This window comes from Apteryx mantelli, chromosome 4 (assembly GCF_036417845.1).
Source record: "Apteryx mantelli isolate bAptMan1 chromosome 4, bAptMan1.hap1, whole genome shotgun sequence".
NCBI lineage: Eukaryota > Metazoa > Chordata > Aves > Apterygiformes > Apterygidae > Apteryx > Apteryx mantelli.
The window spans coordinates 23,493,055-23,511,346 of record NC_089981.1 but is presented as its reverse complement, the minus strand read 5'-3'; the positions used below and the strand labels follow the sequence as shown (position 1 = coordinate 23,511,346).

The window sequence follows — 18,292 nt, the reverse complement described above, 5'->3', positions numbered from 1 at the left end:
TCCCAGCAGTTTTATCTGGAACAGGTTGTCCAGAGAGGCTATGAAGTCTCCAGCCCTGGTGATATTCATAACTCAACTAGTTACGGTGCTGAGCAACTTGCTCTAGTTGACCCTGTTTTGAGCAGGGGTGGGGTGGGAGGGTCGGCTAGATGATCTCCAGAGATCTCTTCCAACCTCAACAATTGTCTGATTCTGTGGTCTACATGTAGACTCCTCTGCCAGGGCAGAGGACCCCAACTACAGCAGCTACAGAAACACTCGCCATGACTGCAAGCAAACTCTTCCTTCTGCTAATGCTGCTGATGAGAGTTTGTCTTCCCTGACCTTGAAGCTGTGTTATCTGCTTTGGCTGCGAGACGGCGATAATAGCTCCTGACAATGGCAAGAGTCAGCTCTGAGCTAGTGGAACAGGAAATCCCATTTCTCAAGCTCTTCAAAGCCTGCCAGCCTGCCTGGCACAGTTCCTCTCAGCAGCACTCAGCAAGATTACAGCACTAAAAATAACCCACACAATAAGTTGTGCATTAAGAAGAAAGGACTTGCCCTCCATGTAGGTTTCCCTTCCACTTATGGCCTCAAGTGTCCCCAGCCAGTTGAACTGCTAGGGTTTTGTTCTCCAAATTAAATAGGAGCTGCAGCTGTTGAAGTGGTTTTAAATAAAATAAGAAGATTAAACAGTACAACAAACAGCTAAGATACTTTCCAGTTTTTAAACAAGTGTCTCCCTCCCTTCCCTGTTGTTTTCTATAATAAGAAACTCGCAACTAAAATCATCTTCCTTACCAAAACACTCTGCCCTTCTATCATGAGCTCATATAAAACTTTTAGTACATAGCTGAAATGAAGCAGAGGTACCAGGATCAGTCCTGCATGCTTGCACACAGAAGATAATCCCCGGGGGCTTTCTGCTGCAATATTTAAAAAAATATCCAAGCCTGTTAGGTTAAATGCACTGTCTGTATCAGCAGGAAGAAAGCCACACCTGGTAAAAGTAGGTGCCAGCATTAGCTCTACCTGAAGGCCTTACAAAAGTTTTGTTGTCTTTACAAACACTAGTTCTTGCCTCTGCCTAGGGTGAACTATTAATGCTCAATCAGTTGTATCAGATCAATTTCTTAAAGACAACCTGACTACAGAGAAAATTTTTATGCACTGCTTGCAAGGCTTGGACAATTTGCATTGGTGCTGTCAAACAAAACCAACTTCTTTCTCAACCCCAAACAGACTGTACGCTGACACGTGGTGATGAGAAATACCTCACAACTACTACCTCAGCAGCTCATTTGTTGAACATACACAATTTATTGTTTACATTGTGCATGACAGGCACTGGCCCAATTAATAATAGTTCACCCTGAGCATAAATGCATTCTTCATATATGCATGTATCTAAACAAAGTATGTGTGCATGTACGTGTGTGCACAAACAGAAGATGACACCTAGTGTCTTACACACTTCTGTTGTCTTCAAGATGCACCTGGAAGGTTTTATGTTATGTTGCACAGAAAATGAGACCAATGAAGGTTAAATGTACAAAGTGGTTTAGGTACTGCATCTGAGGGGCTGGGCTCTCAAAGAGAGCAGGAGAGCTGCAGAGCTCAGATGAAGGACAGGTGTCATAGCTCAAGGCATCTCATCAGCCATCACCTGCTACAGGTGTTTGGACAAAGACAATGGCCAACACCTGACAGCACAGATAATCCAACTACCTTAACCACAGAGGCACCCTAAAAATCCTCTGCCTCGTTTACTACTTGCCTCTTGATTTAAGGTACAAGAAAAAGGACATTCTGCAGAAAACAGCTTAAATATAAACTCAATTCACTCCAAAATACAGTCCATCCTATGCACTGAGGATGAGAATATAACATCATGTAGCTGCAGACTGTGTTACAACACAGAAACAAAAAGGCACAAGTAATGTGGGTAGGCCCTAAAGTTGAGATCCTTAGCTATACAAACTACTGTTTTCTTCTGGGGATCATAATTTTAAATACTACTGAAGACATAAAAAGATCACATGAATTAAGAACATTTTTGAAAACACATGAAGAGAGAGAGAAACAGATATGCCAGAAGCAGAAGTCCTCTCCACATGCCTGTAAAATTTCATTCACCTGTATTATGCTCCAAGCCAGCATCTCCTTTCACTTTTAGAGCTGCAAATGACACACAGCTAGTTCAGAGTTGTGAGTTTCCAGTGTTGAAGAGCCTGAACCCTGCAATACTTGTGATTCTCTTCATTCTTTGGCCTTTGTCAGCCTTTCTACTCGCCTCACCCTGCTGCTTCCTCCTTCCCTTGGGTTTTAACAGATCAATAAGTCCAAAAACACCTTAAAAATGCCTTGGCTTTTAAGAGTTTATTTTGCATGAACACCAGAAGGGGGGGAAAAAAAAGGAAAAAGAGAGAGAATTATGACACTGATGTGACTCCACTCCCATCTGACCTTGCCCCCTGGCACAAAAGCCTTCAGGACCTCCTTCAGATCTCTGTCTCTCCCACATCCACAGGGGATGCCACCTGCAGTACAAACCTTCACACCCCACCTCTGCAGCAGGTGCTAACATGAAGATTGTCCTCCAGAGACACCACCTGCCAGAATCACAGCCTCCCAGGAAACTGTCCGAGTCTGGAACACTACTGAGACCTTTCTGCAGCAAGGATATCCTTCAGAGACGCTTCCTCCGCCAAGCCTTCCTAGAAAGCTTAATTTTTACCAACAACTTCACTACTCCAACACAAAGGTCCAGAGGCTGATGCACACATTATGGAAGGTGACACAGGCCAAAACCATCCTCATAACTCCCCTGAGAGACAACAGCTGCTGTGATGCCCCTACCCTCTCTGAAGTGCCCTTTTCCTACAGGTGCACATAACTTCCTTGCACATTACTATTCATGGCACTGCTGGGCAGGAAAGGTTGCCACCCACTTGGAGGAACAGCTCTAGCTACAGCCTGCCATGGACACAGTCCACAGCCTCAAACGGCAGCCACAAAACGGGAAGGTGATGCCCATTCCTCTCACTTGCCATAACAAGGCCTGCAGAAGGGCTGCACAAGACGTCTCCTGACCACCACAGCCTGTCCTCGCACCCCCCGAGGCCCCTGCAGGGTCACAGTCACTGCGGGCCAGGCTGTCATGCTTGATCAGACCCCTGCACGGAGAAAGGCTTCGTAGGTCGTGCCAACCAAACGCCAGGCACAGCCCCGGTGCTCAGGGGCCCTCCCGTTGCTCTCACCCCGCGGGGCCGCCGACGTGGCTCCCCCGCGGCCGGGCCGGCGGCACAGAACCTTCCAGAAGGCGCCTCGCTTCCACCGCGGCGCTCCGCACAGGGCCAGGGCGCCCTCCCCGCTCGCCCCGGCGCAGCGCTGCTCCGACCCGGCCCCGCCAGCCTCCCGCCTCTCCCCCGGACCCTACCTGCTCTGCTCCGCTCCGCTCCCCGCGCCGCCGCTCGGGGCGCCCCCTGCGAGAGGAAGGGGCCGGATGGACCGCGTGTTTCTGGAGAAGTAGCGGGCAGCCCACAACGGGGCTGGCACCCCGGGAGCAGCAGCAGCCACGGCCGTCGGTGCCCGCTTCCCTCCGCCGTCCCGCGCGCGCCGAGGCGACCCGCCAACAGCCGCGCCCAACGGTCGCCGCGGCGCCCGCGCCCGCGCGCGCCGAAGTGACTCGGCAACGGCCGCGCCCAGCGGTCGTCGTGAGCGCGGCGGCCGCGCCGCAGCGGCGCCGGGCCATGGCGCAAGGCTCGGCCTCAGCCGGGGGTTTCACTTCGTTTTGGGGTAGTTCTGCTGGTTCGGTCCTTCACAGAGCAGCCGAGGACTGGTGCGGTGCAGGCAGACAAAGGGAAAGCATGGGGGAGACTGGGACGCTGCAAACCCGGGGTCTGGGCAGAGCAGCCTGAGGGGCTCAAATATTCAAAGGGACAGTGCTACTTTCTCCGGCTTATGTCTCCCATAGGCTTGGGCTCTGCTGTGGCGAGCAACTGTGATACTGTCAGCCCTAAGAGAGGCCCGGGTCGGATGGGGACACATCCAGGCGGGTCTCAGTTCCTGCGTGTGCCAGCCAAGCTCTGAGCCTGAAAGGTGAATTTTCAGGCTTCCATGATGACTTGGAAGAAGTTACAGATCCAGCATAAATGTGGACACCCAAAAGCTGTGAGAGACGCATGACAAGCCAGCAGCCATACAAACCAGTCAGCAACAACAAAAAGCCAACACAATTCAGGGACATACCTGATAAACTTTTTTTCAAATGTATGTGACAGGGTATTTCAGGCAGGGAGGGTGGAGAAATCCTTCCTATGCTAAATCTGGAAGCAATGTGAGAAGCTCAGGTTAGAGATGAGAATGATCAGTAGCAGCAAGTTTTTGATACAGTGGTTTCAATCCGGTTCAGATCTGGGGGTTTTGGTTTGTCTGCAATTTAGCTTCATCTTTTTCAAGTGTTACTGTGAAAAAGTGTTTTTTTCCTTTGCATGGTGTTTTTTTGCTGCGAGGGTAGACGACTCTGGGTGAAGCACATAGAGACCCAAAAGCTGCAACAAGACAGTGTTAATTCTTCAGCCAGGAGGATGCTGTCTTATGTGCCAGCCATCTTCTTCTGCCTTGGTATAGAAAACATGGATATCATACTTACCAGGTGTGGCACTGGTGAGAAGAGATTCTTTTGCATGGACATAAACAGGACACTCAACAGCTAGTATCTTTACTGAATGAATTTATTGGTTTTTGAACTAAAGTTGCTCACAGTTATTTAACAAGGGATACATCAGATTTTTTTGTCCATTTTAAACCGTTAAATAATGTCAGTTTGTGTCTGTATATGTGTGTGTGCGCGTGTGTGTGTCTTCAAAGTACAAAATAGGAAGGATAACAAGAGGTATTGCTTTCATTTATTCTTATATCTTGTGTAAGTAATCCCCTTCCTGCTTGTACCACATGGGTTTTGCTGATATAGGTATTTTTAAATTATTATTATTATTTTGTATTGAAATCCCAGCCTTTTGTAGAGGTACAATGTAACAGAAGCATCAAAATCTATACACAAGGGAAGAGAAAAGAGGGAAAAGAAGGACGGGGGTGATGGGAGGGGAGCTTGGAGGAGAAGTAGAGAGAGGGCGGAGGCAGGAAAGACAACGAAAGCAAAAGAGACTAATTTACAGCAATGTCATGCAATTAAAACTGCCCCCCTCTCCTGCACCCTTGCCTCCCCCCTCCCCAGCCATCACTCCCTGGTGTCTGACATGCACACAGCAATACGAGAGAAAAGTTCAAGAATAGGGAAAATAAATAAATAAATAAAACAAAAAAATAAAATAAATCCCTCCCATTTGGGGGAATGGGGAAACAGGGCAAAAGTCAAAGGTCTTTGCCCCAGTTGTGTCTTTAAAAATTCTTTTAATCTTCAAACCTATGTACAAGTAAAACTGGTCCAAGAAGGGGAAAAATGATGAAAAAAACCAACAACGACAACAACAACAAAAAAGAACTCATCCAACATTATCATTTAAAAAAAAAAAATCTTGCGATACAACATACACCCATAGGAACCCAACGAGCAGCAATTGAAGGTCATAAAAGAGCTGAACACTAATGCTAAGCCTACATTCTTAAAATCTCAGTCAAGAAGTACTTCTCATTGTGTTTTTGTATTCCACGCGTAAAACCACGTTTTTTTGTTTAACCTTTGAGCTTGGGCCAGAATAAGTTACACTTGGTCACATAACTCTTGAGGAGGAGGAAAAAAGGCGAAAATTCTTCTTTCTCAAAGTCACAAGATGAACACTTAAGGAGTTTCTGTGTCTTTTTTCCCCCTCCTCCCCAAAATAAATAAGAATCAATGTTGCCTCTACACAATTATTAAACAGAAGATATATCTAACAGCTTATTTTTTTAAATATATATATATGTATATATAAATAACCAAGACCTAATAACTGAAACACAAAAAAAGTCCCCATCCAACCAATCCCACCCTCCTCCCCCTTTCAAAAAAAAAACCTTTATAAAAATATCTTGCAGTAATTTTTAAAGTTTACAGTAGCTTCGTGATTAAGTCTCCCATTGCCCTGACTCCACCTTGTCTTGCTCAGATGAACTTAAGTGCCAGTGATTTGCACACACACACACACAGGAAATAAAACCCAAGATAAGTCTCTTTTCTTCCTCCTCTTCATCTTCTTTTTTTTTTTTTTTTGTAGAAAAAAATCACCCAAGCCAACAAATGAAATTGGTAACTTAAAGAAATAATACTGATATCAATGCAGCACTAGCAACACAACAATTGCATCTAAATGCAGGGTGTGGTGGAGGATCCAGCTGGTGGAAGAAGGTCCCAGCGCGGTGGCACAGTGGCAGGGAGTTGACAGATGGGGAGGAAGGTGTCGAAGGAGGAGCAGCAGTAGCAGCAGCGGCAACTGTGCCTGGCGGCGGGAGAGACAGTCCTTGGCAGAATCTTGTCCCTCTTCTTTGCTACCAGAAGTTGCCTTTTCCCTAAGTTTTAATGTTTGTTTGTATGTGTTTATTCATTTAACCCCCTCTCCCTCCTAAGTTTATTCCTTTCCCCTTCCAGCAGGTCAAAAAGCAAAATGATACAGTTAAAAAAAAAACAACAACTATTTTTTATATATATATATGTGTATATATGTATACTTATACATAAATATAAATATATATATATATGTGTGTATATAAGAAAAGGGGGGAAAAGAAAAGGAAAAAGTGGTGGGGAGAAAAAGAAGTTTAAGAAAATCCTGTGATGAAGCTCCCCAATATTGTCTTGGTTCAACGCTTAGTTTTGAGTTGCTCCTGGCTGGTTTCTGATGAGAATGCGCTCTGGATTCACGAACACTGCGCTCCCGCTACACCCATCTCCTTCCCCCGCACCCTTCCCCACCGGGCCGAGTTCACCTGCATGGACAGAAGTTGCCAAGGGCAGAGGTTTCACTCCAACAATTTGCAACCTCCTTTCAGCCCAGACTGTGCAATCCCATTACTGAGCAGATCTCTCTCGTGGAACACCAAAAAAGAAAAAAACAAAAAAAAAAAACAAAAAAAAAGCGTGCATTGGGGAGGTGTCTGGGGAGAAGTGGGGGAGAAACCCACTTCCTGAAGGGAGAGGGGAGGCTGGGAACCTCAAACAGGACTGGTCCTTGGACAGTCTACATCGGTTGCCTTCCGTCAACAAGTGTCCGCAGAGCACAGAAGGTGAAGCCGTGGCTGACATGTTAACTTTTCGGGATAATTCCTGGTAGCAGAGCGGAAACAAGTGGTGTCGTCAGAAACACAGAGAGAGCATGAACAGAACAAGAAACAAAACAAAACAAAACAAAAATAATAATAATAATAAAAAAAACCAAAAAATCAGGAAGGAGGAAAAAAAAGAAAAACACTCAAAAAAGGGAGGAAAAAAAACAATCAAAAAACCACAACCCAAGATCTGGCGAACTGGGTTTGTCATCTGTGCTACCTTTTCTTTTCTTTCTTTTCTGTTCATTCTTTCGTTCGTTTGTTTTTGTGTTTGTTTCTGAGATATATATTATATATCATATATAAATATATATATGTATATATATACAGTCATTCCTTCATACAAAATTTGTCTATAGACAGTTTTGTACTGTTGTGGCAAGGTATATACATCCTTCTAGTTTAGAGGCTAGCTTACTAAGGAATATTCTTTCATTCTTTCTTGCTTTTTTGTTTTTTGTTTTTTTCCTAAGTTATTTAATTTTTTTTATGTGTTTATTTAAGGTTGGTCTTGTAGGCCGACTGATGAGACCATCTTTGCCTTGTCTTTGCCAGCAGGGTACTTATTGTCTCCTCTAGACCCATAGTCATTAGAACCGGAATCGCTCCGCTTGCTGTTTGCGCTATGCTTGGTTGGCGTGCCGGGGGGATGGCTCACCTGCCCGTTCTTCTCGTCTGAAAAAAGTTGTTTAATTACGTCAAAGAAGTTACTCAATGGGCTGCCTGGGTACACAAAACAGAGGAGACAAAAAAAGAAAGAAAGAAAAAAAAAAACAAGGAGAGGGAAAGAGAGAGAAAAAGAGGAGAGAGAGAGAAAGAGAACAAACAAACAAATGAACAATGGGGTTTTTAACGAGAAGAACATGATGAGGAGATCCAGAGCCACGTGCGTGAGGGTTTGTGGGGGATGAAGACAATGAGCAGGAAGAGGAAGAGTGTTTAGGATGGGACACCTACAGAAATAAAGAGGCTGGGAGCATAAAGCACCAAGGGGGAAGGTCCTAGTTTTCTCCTGAGTGGATGGGCATAGCTGTCTCACCTAGCAGGAGCACATAGTGCCATGTTGCTGAAATACTTCTGTTACCTGGTGTCACTTGGCAACTCGGCACTGAAAGGTCAGTGAATGTAACCCTGGATACAGGCAAATCCCATGTTATTGTTTCTACTACAAACAGGGTATTTGTATGTTGTCACCAACTGATGCTTTGCTTTGCAGCCTTGCTAAGTTTTCTGACTACACCAGGCATCAAGCTTTTCTTGCTTGCGTTTGGATTCTTTCTGAAAGTCTCCTCGCTCACCTTCAGCCACTAAGCCTGAAGCACCTGAGTGCTCCAGGGGAAAAGCATTTGAAAAATGAGCTATGGCTGACAAGACTACCTCCATATGTATGTGTGGTTTGTAGCTTGAGCTTGCAAGCTTCTAAGCACCTTCAGATCCTTCTTACAACACGCATCTGGAAATGAAGATGCTGACCACTTTGTAGAAGCAGGCTGTTATGCATGTAACTATTTGGGGGAACTACCATGGCCAAGAACTACTTCCTCGTTGTCCTGAATTTATGCTCTCTCTTCTTTACCACACAGCCTCTGTGACGCTAACATTCGTTACAGTGGAGTCAGGAGTCACAGAGGGATGTAGGGCTGCATGCTAACAGAACAGCTATCTCATTAAGCTAGTTATGGGTTGGGCACTGTGCACATGTGAGAATACAACCTTTCATGCCACTCTGAATAATCTCTTTGTCTACCATTTCATCTTCTGATCAAACCCAAGCTTCACTTTACCAATGCCATTTGCTGCTGTGGAGCATGACACATCACAGACCCAGCTCCAGGGACCAAAGGGAACAGACAGACCCTGGACTGAACGCAATGAGTTTCAAAAAAGACCTCTGAAGGTGTGCATCTGAGACCTCCTCAATTTACAAGGCAGAAATATTAACTACGGGGCTCTCATGTGCTTGCCTAACAGCTACATGCTTGGTTAGATATGTAACTCCAAGATGGTTACATACAACACCTGAACTGGGGAGGGCCAGACAATCATCATTTAATCCCCTACTGCCAGGATAAGTCCAATGCAGTTAAAGATCCAGTTGTGTCTCAGCATGAGTGGTACCAACTCAGAAGCAGTCTACAGAGGCTTTGTGACACACAACAGCTCAGGCTGGACCTGTCAAGTCTCACCCACTGCAGATGAGACTTGTACAGCAGGTTCTTTCCTCCTGCTGTAGTGCCCACTGCAGTAGTGGGTACACCTCTGTGCAACTACATTTTTGGACCACCAGGCAGCAGAGGGATGCGGTGTTGGCCTTGTCCTGTGTCAGAGGATGTGTGGAATGCTTGGGGTGCTACTGATGGCTACCATGGTCAAGGTAGCCTTTGCAAAGGCATTTCTAGCCCCCTTTAATTCTCTTGGATTGGGGGATCAATCCTGATCAGACATCTGAGGGGGTCACACTAAATTCACATACTAAAATCTCTGGACATAGGTGTTCAAGGTGCTGGGTTTTTTATCTAACATACACCGGGTAGGTGATGACTGTCCTTGATCATTAAAACCCCATATTGTTTTTTCAAGAATGGACTATTGGCTCCATTGTTCTAAAAAATTCAAATTAGGTCATTACATCCCACTTAAATAAATTAATTCTCCAGCTCCTGGAAGGAAAGGGGGTCATTGTTTTCGGCCTTGCAGTGCTCTAGTATGCTATTAAGAGAATGGAACCTTTCAGCCCTGAGATGGCAACATTCAGTCAGGAGCAAAGGGATTTCTTCATAGCAGAGATCACCATTTATCCACAGTCAGCGGACACAGGTGGCTCAGTAATATTGTATTTCCCTTCACCTTTATTACAAAAAACATAAGAAAGGTTACTACAGCAAGCAAGTATTACCTATGTATGGTGACCTGTGTGAAGAGTGTGTTGAGTGCTTTCTTATCCTCTAATGGAAGATGCTAGATGGACATCAATTGCTCTTATGCAAGGAAAGAGGAAGTATATAGTATTTGTGCCCTGCAAAACTGAATGTGTTGCTCTTTTTTTCTGCCCCATGCTAACCAGGCAGTTGCTGCTTTCCTCTGCATGTTAACAGGCGTTGAGAAAAATCAGGCGGCTGGCCTGTACAGAGCGAAGGATCTCAAAGTCTCATCACTCTCATTCATTCCTTGTCTTCCTCTACTTGCCGCTTTGTTTAACTTACTGCCGGCATTGGTTCTGTGTGTGCATTCAGTTACAGCAATGCCACAAGCATTGGTGCATTAGTTTCTGGAGGAGCATCATTTAGCTAACTGAAGCCACAGAAATGGGCCCAAACAGCCAGGCAGGACACGCACCTCAATTTCTGGCTAAGATGGGAAAAGTTGTGAAACTCACAGTCATTTCTGAGTCAGAGCTCTGTGATCGCCCGCTGCCTCCCTCCCACACATGCTTTGGAAAGGGAATATCTGTTCCAGATCTATAACTTCTAATTCAGACACCTCTGTAAGACTCCCTAAAAACCTGTTAGGTTTATGGGCACATGCTCTGCTCAGACTCATTTCTAATTTCTTTAGGTGGATATTCTCTTTCAGTGAAAAAAAAAAAAAGAAAGGAAGCATAACACTCAACCTTGAATGTAGGAATGTGGAAAGATCTGTCTTTTATGTGGCTTTGGACCCCTCATCTTCATAAGCAAATGGAGTCAGCAGAGAGAATGAAAAAGAGCACTGAAAAAAATGCTGGAGAGGGAAAGACTGCCAGGTTGGGAGAAAAGGGGAGGGAAGTATCTCTAGTTATTCAGCTGAGCAGTTTGTTCAACAAGCTTAGAGGGAAAAAAGAGGGCAGAGTAAGCAGCACTCTGCAGGAACTGGGGAAGTTTTAGTTTTCGCATAGACAGAAATAGTAGACAAAAATACAATTTTCAAGAATGGAGTAATAAAACATTTTATAAATTGTATGTATGTGTCTTGTATTTGATGAATCCTGATATAGGATTTTTAATCATCCTATTAAAATATGCAGCCCCTGTTTCATCCACTCTTTCTCCTCCCCATGCCCTACTGGCTTTCAAGTGTCTGGAGATTTATTGCAGCAAGAGTATTTAACAGTCTGCCTTTCCTTTGCATATCTCTCTACTGCATTCCTTACAATCAGCATTTTCAGGTAAAATTTTAATGGGAGGTAAGAAATCCTTAGGGATATTTAAAGAGAGCTACTGAAAAATAAAATAGGCCATTTCACTAACCCTTTCCTTCCTTTGCCTTTTGTAGTAACTGGACTTGCAATTAAATACGTAGTAACAATACTTTCTTAGCCTGCAGTCAACAGAGAACTGATCCTATGCCAAGCAATACAGACAATCACTGCGTCGATGGTATCTCCGTGACAGCTTGCTAGCCCACACTTGGGTGGGTCTAGATACCGGCCTTTGAATGGAAAAGAATCCTCATATTGCACTCTAGGGATATATAAACATGGGTCAGCTATGCTGGAAGCATGAAAATGGTGAGCGGTGTTGCTCCTCTCAGTGCTCAGCTCCCTTTGGGCTTATATGGCCAGCAAAACAAGACTTGAAAATGCAGGTGATGATGGAACAGAACAGCTTTTTCAGCAATCTTCCATCCCTCACATTCAGTGCAAAATATGTGATAGGCTGTTACACCTGCAAGGCCAACTGGGGGTCTCAAAAAGGGTACCTCTCCTATTTCAGAAAGTGAGATGAGATCCCGCTTCCTCTGGGCAAGGATGAAGGTTTAGCTCACTGAATCTTCAGAATTTCCCTGGTGTTTCATGCATCTGTAACTAAGGTCTTCTTTCCCCTGGAGAGCAAACATTTGTCGACACAGAGCAACAAAGGCATGAAGGGCAGTAAGGGTGAGAAACCGTGAGAAGGATCAGAGGCAGGAGGGAAGGTTCAGACCATTAGGTTTATATCTGTTAGGAGGAGATGGATACGTGCATTTCTGAGTTAGACCAAGGAGTTGGGTGTTGCAAGACCACTGGGAAGGGGAATGGGTTTGAAAATAAGCACTGAAGCTTATTTTTATGAAAGGGTCACAGACTGAAGGGATGCTGAAGGAATATATTCATGGAGAAAGCATTGGTTTGTGGCATTGGTGTGCCGCACTGTCATGTCCAAATATCACAAAAGAAACTGGGAATGCACCTGAATACAACAGGCACTAAAAGGGAAGAACAGGGCTGAGAACAGACACAAAGAAATAAAAGGAAGCTGGGCAGCTTATATTAATTCTCCATATTACCATTCCTAAGAAGTCTGACATTGACTAAGTCCCAGTGGTGTCACAGGTACCAGGAGCAAAGCTGCCCCAGTTAAGAGAGGAAAGAGAAAATTAGTTGGTGGGACCAGGAAAGTCCATGTCTACTCTGACCTTGCAAAGCACCTGAGTCCTCCACAGGAAGCTAACAGGAGGTGGCAAACAAGCAGTTTCAGGACAGGCTTGGAGGCTTCAGTCACTGATTCGAGCCTGCTGTTTCATAACATTTTAAGATAGTCAGATAAGGACTAGGTCCTGTTTTTGTTGAAGCAATTTGCAACATTCCCATTGACTTAATAGAAGCAAACCCTGAGGCACTTCCTTGTCCTGTGAAACCATCTCTTTCAAATCTATGCATTTTTAATGCACTGCTCCTTGCGGTGCTGAACACAAAGTTGCACAAAGCAAATATGCCTGCTGTAGGATTATCCTCTGCCTTTCCCTTCTGTATAGCCTGAGAAATTTTGGTTCTCTACATCTTTACCTTAGGCTTTGGGAGAAAGTGAATGGAAGAAGATATGCCTGAAGATATGTCCACTGAAAATGGAGAGACCCTTTGTCAACCCAACTTCCCACATTCCTTTTCTACATCTTGTTTTCTCATCCTTTCAGACTGCCTTCAGCTTATCTCTGCTACTGAGGTTTTCTTCCTCTACTCATTTTTTTCTCTTTAACCCTTTATTTTTTTATTCCTAGCTTGTTCTGTATTTCCACAGCAGCTGTGGTTTCAGTGAATCATATGGCAAAAATCCAACTCCTACCACATAAAGCATCGAAACACTCTCTGATGGGAGATAATCCATCCCCTTTCAAATCCATTCTGCTACTCTGACAGAGTTCTAGCCCTCTTTGTTAAGACTAGGCATTTTTTTTTGTCTCTTTGCTTGTTTTCTGTTGGCAGAGTCCCTTTTGCCTTCAAAAACAGAAGATTTAAAATATAGAACCCACTGCAAGAATATATGCATTGAAAGTTACTGGCGTAAGGGATAAGGTAGAGATGAAAGGGGCCTATTCCTACTTGTTTAATTATAATATCATGCAGGGGTCTTTCTCTAGGCTAAGGAGCCACTGGCCTAGGCATAGTACAAATACAAACTAAACAGATGCCTCAAGGAGCTCACAGGCTACCAAAGAAAACTACAGAGAGAATTTCTTGCTCAACTCATGTGCCAGACAGTTGGATATATGAGGCTTCCCTCTAGACTGGGAAGGATGACAGAAAGACCATTGCAATGTCTTGCTGGAGGCCATCACACAGAACCTCTTCCTGTTCTACAAACCCATCCTGGTCCACTTGAACTGAAGAAACTGCAGAAATCCCAAGACTGGTACCTGTCTAAAACTATAGGGAGTATGAGGTTAGAGAAGCTTTTCAAGGAACAAAGACATGGTTTCATATTTGCTGGATTTTTAAGTTGTCACAACAGGTTGACCAGAACAAGTTCCCTTTTATTTTTTCCAGAGTAAGTTACATAGTGGGACAACTATTTCGATTTTGTTTTGTTTTAGGGAGAGAGAAATGGAGACAGACTGACAGTCCACAGAACAACTCCAGTTTCTTAGCAGGACTCCTGAATTCTAACTGGAAAAGACTATTTCCAAAGATAAGAACAGAGCTTATTTTCCAGAGTCCAACGATGATTTGGACTCTGCCAATAAAAATGCCAACTGATAGCAGTGTTTGCAGAAAGAGACTACTGCTAGGAACTACTCAGATTACCACACACTGTTAGCACAGGTGTCCATGCTACCAGCAGAAGGTGGGCACTTTCAGTCGGTACATACCTGGATGGATATGAACTACCAACCGGCAATTTAAATGCTCCATAACCCATCCTTGTTCCTGCTCCCCTAAAACATCCTGTCTCCTCTGCAGGAGAGAGTCCCAATATTTGCGACTAGCCAGATGTATCCAGATGGCCATTCTGCCTCCATTTTGCACATTCGCTCTCTCCATACACACACAGAGAAGCTAAGATCTGGTTCAGCCTCCCCGTTGCAGGCAATACAACTGAGACAAGTAGCTCTTGGGTGATGAGTTAGTGAATGGTGAATACAGGCAGCAAAGACTCAAATATATGGGACATATTTCCTCACTGCTACCTTCTGCAGAGCTAAGGCGTGAGTAATTTATTAGAAAAACAAACATGTCCCCTACTGATGAATAGCTCTGGCCAATCCAGCACCACCACATAGCATTCGAAAAAGGAGACACAACGACGGAGAGGAGGGAATCATACATTCATTTGGACAGCTGGTGGCACTGAAAGAGCAGGCAAGGATAGTGGTGGGATGAAGAGATGCCAGATTTTGTTGTGAAATCATGCTGTTCTGGCAAGTTGGTTGATAGAGGACTCAGCCCAAGAATCCTTTGCATCTATCTGTCCTTTTACAAAGGTCTCTGTACAAGTGCATGACGAGAGAGGAAGCTGACAATCTACATTCTCAAAGCCACAGCAGATGATGTTGCCCATTCTCTTAAAACTTCTGCTGCTTCATTCTAATTTTTTGTTCATAAAAATGTCAGGAGTGTATTGGCTCTTAATAATATCATTTTTGTCCTTTCCTGCCCGTTGGATGTTCAAGAATGATCTTATGGTTTTTAAGTTCTCTGACCTGCTCCTAAGGAGAGAAATCATCTGTGTATACTGTTGAAATGTTAATTCCTCATTTCCTCTGAATCAATCCCTTCAAAATACAATTTAATTTTCAAGGGAGGCCACTTCAAATTTAGCTTAGCGCAGCAAGCAAATATTCACATAGAATATCCTGAAGCACTGCCTGCCATAAATAAAGTACAGTGATCTTAATTAAGAGAGAGATCTGTGTTTTCTCCAGATGGATATTATTACAGAGAAAGAGGAAAAGACCTTGTGTCGGAGAGTAAAAATCTGGCTATACATATCAAAACAGGATCTGACATGTACCAAATAGTTTTATATATCTGGATTCATCTTTAGTGGGAAGTTACCTTTTCTTTGCTACCTTCTTCTACAGTGCAAAACCACAAGTCATTCACTGGAAAAGAAACATCTAGAATGAAGAGCTATGACTATGGTGTGGAGGGAATCAGGCATGTATTTGGACAACGAATAGTAAAAATAGAATGGGCAAGGATAAGTGGGAAATCTGGCTTGAACACTTTGGAAAGAATCATCTCACTTACTGTGATCCACACATTGTGACCAAGTATGTGATTTTTCACATGGGACTTCTTCCTTTGACCCTTCATTTGAGTCGCAATATATTTCCATATGAATCAAGAATCAGCCATGCTCAGAACACCAGTAGGCAGCACATTTTTCAGAAACGTTAATAAAAAATTAGGGTTATCTTCTGACTACCTCCGAGTAAAAATGTTGAGAAGAGCCTTGCACATGGGAGGGCAGCATACATTTTTTCTGCAGCTCTCTGTCAGTGTTACTGCCATCAGGTATGACTTTATGAATGCAAATCACCACCTCCTCTCCCACTGAAGAGCAAATGGCTATTCCAAAGCAAATAGGATTACTCTAAGTAATGACAGTATGGATCTGGATTACTTCCAAGAGCACCAAATCAAGGTATTTTCTGCTGCTACTGACACCAAGCATCTCCAAATTAGCACTCACAAAAGTTACATGCTGCAATTGCAACCCAAATGTGATGTAACCAGTTTTAAACCACAAAACCTCTCATAATTTCTCAGGTAGCTTGGAATGATATCGACATGGGCTTGCAACTGTATGAATCGAACTGCTTTTGCAAGGAGGTAAGAAGAGAAGCCTTTACAGCAGTGCAGTCACTCTGTGTGCACAGAGAATGACTGGCTGTGGGGGACAAAGTCAGATGACTCTGAATAAGAAGCAATGTCAAACTCCTAAGATACTGAAACCAAGAGATTTGAGTGAGATATATTGGGAAGATATGAAAGGCAATGGGACTTGCTGTGCTTCTGCTGTGATCAGAGCATTTTTGTGACGGTCACTGGCACATAAAAGGATCTGTAAGGCTTTCTGTTTAACGCTGCAGAGTCAGGAATCAAGGTTTCAAATTGCAAGTAGCAATACAGGATGCATAACAATAAACACGAGGTCTTCTGACCAGCCTGCTGTCACAGGGTTATGGTGTAAGCCATTGCAGGAAAGTATGTCTGTGCAGAGCCTGACTTGACTGGATGCTGACTTGACTGCATGAGTAATACCTAATAACCTTTTCCTCCTCTTTTCATCATGCGTTTCTGTGGAAGTGCCAGTGATGTAACTTAAGGCTTCCCTGAGGAGTCATGAGGGATGGAAAGCAACAAGCAAAGACGGCCTTCCTTGGAGATAGCAAGACTCAGCCCCAGACAGCTCCGGGATGGAGACTGGAAAGTTTACAGGCTCCCTGGCAAGTGTTTCTCAGAAGACTGAGTGTTTCTCAAGAACTAGGCAGGATTTTCAGAGCTTTCTGCCAGCAGCCTGCACCTTGGTAAAACGCGACTACTAAGGACTCCATAAAACTGGGGATAGCCAAGAAGAGGAGCTATCAAAGGTTTTACACCAGCTTTACTATTGATTCAACCACCCAAAGAAATTCTCAGCTCACTCTTTAAAGTCCTTAAAGTCATTAAGGCTTTTAAAGATAGAATCTCTTCTGAACAGGGACTACAGAAATGGCACTGTGGGCTTCTGTGTGGCATATTTCAATAGCTCCAGATTTGATGTGCTCAATCTACAAAGACATTTGCTTTCTAGTTCCCAGCTTTGCAGTTGGAGCTTGGGGGCTTTTCAGTTTGCATATTATCTTGATTTTTTTTTTTTTTTTTAATGTGAAGGCTCTGCAGAACCTATTAGAACCTCAGTGTCAATTATGCAACCTATTCTTCAGTGGGATAGACAAAAATACCAGATTAGATGGTAGTAAACAGTTCTCTCAATCCTGGCCCAAAAAACCCAGAATCCAGCTCATTCTTTTACAGGTGTGTTGACTTTATATGGCTTAATGGCAGCACATAAAGTTGTAAAGCTTATTTGTCACTAAACTGATTTGACTGAATACATACAAGAAACAGATCAGCTAAGTAGAAAGCTGGCATTTCTACAAGCAGTTTTTCAGATTATAGCTGCATTTTAAATGTAAAGGTCTTAATTTTTACAAGGTAAAATTATTCCTATAGAAAAGTATTAAATGGAAACCAGCTTATTCTTTCTGACACTAGAAATGCCCCTTTTCCTGCTGAAATGGGTGGAAATGTAAAACAAAGCATTCCATCTCAATGTCGATTTTAACCTTACTATGAGTCAAAAGTTTCCCTTCTTCCTATTGTGAAACATTACGAGTAGCAGTTTTCTAATGTGCACAGGCAAGATTGATCCAGCAGCTGTTTGGACTGATATACCAGCTGTTTGTCATTTGGATGTTGGCAGCTCCTACAACATACCTCTGCTGTTCAGGAATAACTTGTTTTTCAATGCCAATTGCTATATGCAAAATCACTTTTGAGATGGATGACCGCTGCTAGCAGAAGATGAGATAACGTTTAGAGGACTAAATAAATTTGCCTTGCCGTTAATTACAACATTTAATGGTTTATAGTCAGTGAAAAGGTACGTCTCATTCCCACCAGAGCTTTCACACAGCTGAGCCGGACATAAAGCATCTGATGCAGTGGGGGTTTTTTTCTGCTCCAGTGTTAACTCTTTTCTAAAAATGATCCCCAGGGCTCACTCTCAGAATGCAGAACAATGATGAGGTCTAAAAAACCCACACAGTATAGTTATTTTACACTATTTGTTGTTACTAGACAAACACTGCACCAACTTCA

General features: G+C 43.6%; 1 protein-coding gene across 1 annotated transcript in view; it reads right to left on the bottom strand.

Moving 5' to 3' along the window:
• Positions 1–6,828: 6,828 nt before the first annotated feature.
• Positions 6,829–18,292, bottom strand: part of BRSK2 (BR serine/threonine kinase 2) — a 319,563-nt gene continuing 308,099 nt past the window's right edge. Inside the window, exons 21-22 of the mRNA XM_067295501.1 lie at positions 7,907–7,971; positions 6,829–7,246 (exon numbers count right to left, since the gene is read on the bottom strand). Coding sequence (XP_067151602.1) covers positions 6,992–7,246; positions 7,907–7,971 — 320 coding nt within the window. The 3' untranslated portion in view covers positions 6,829–6,991. The remainder of the gene's footprint in view (positions 7,247–7,906; positions 7,972–18,292) is intronic.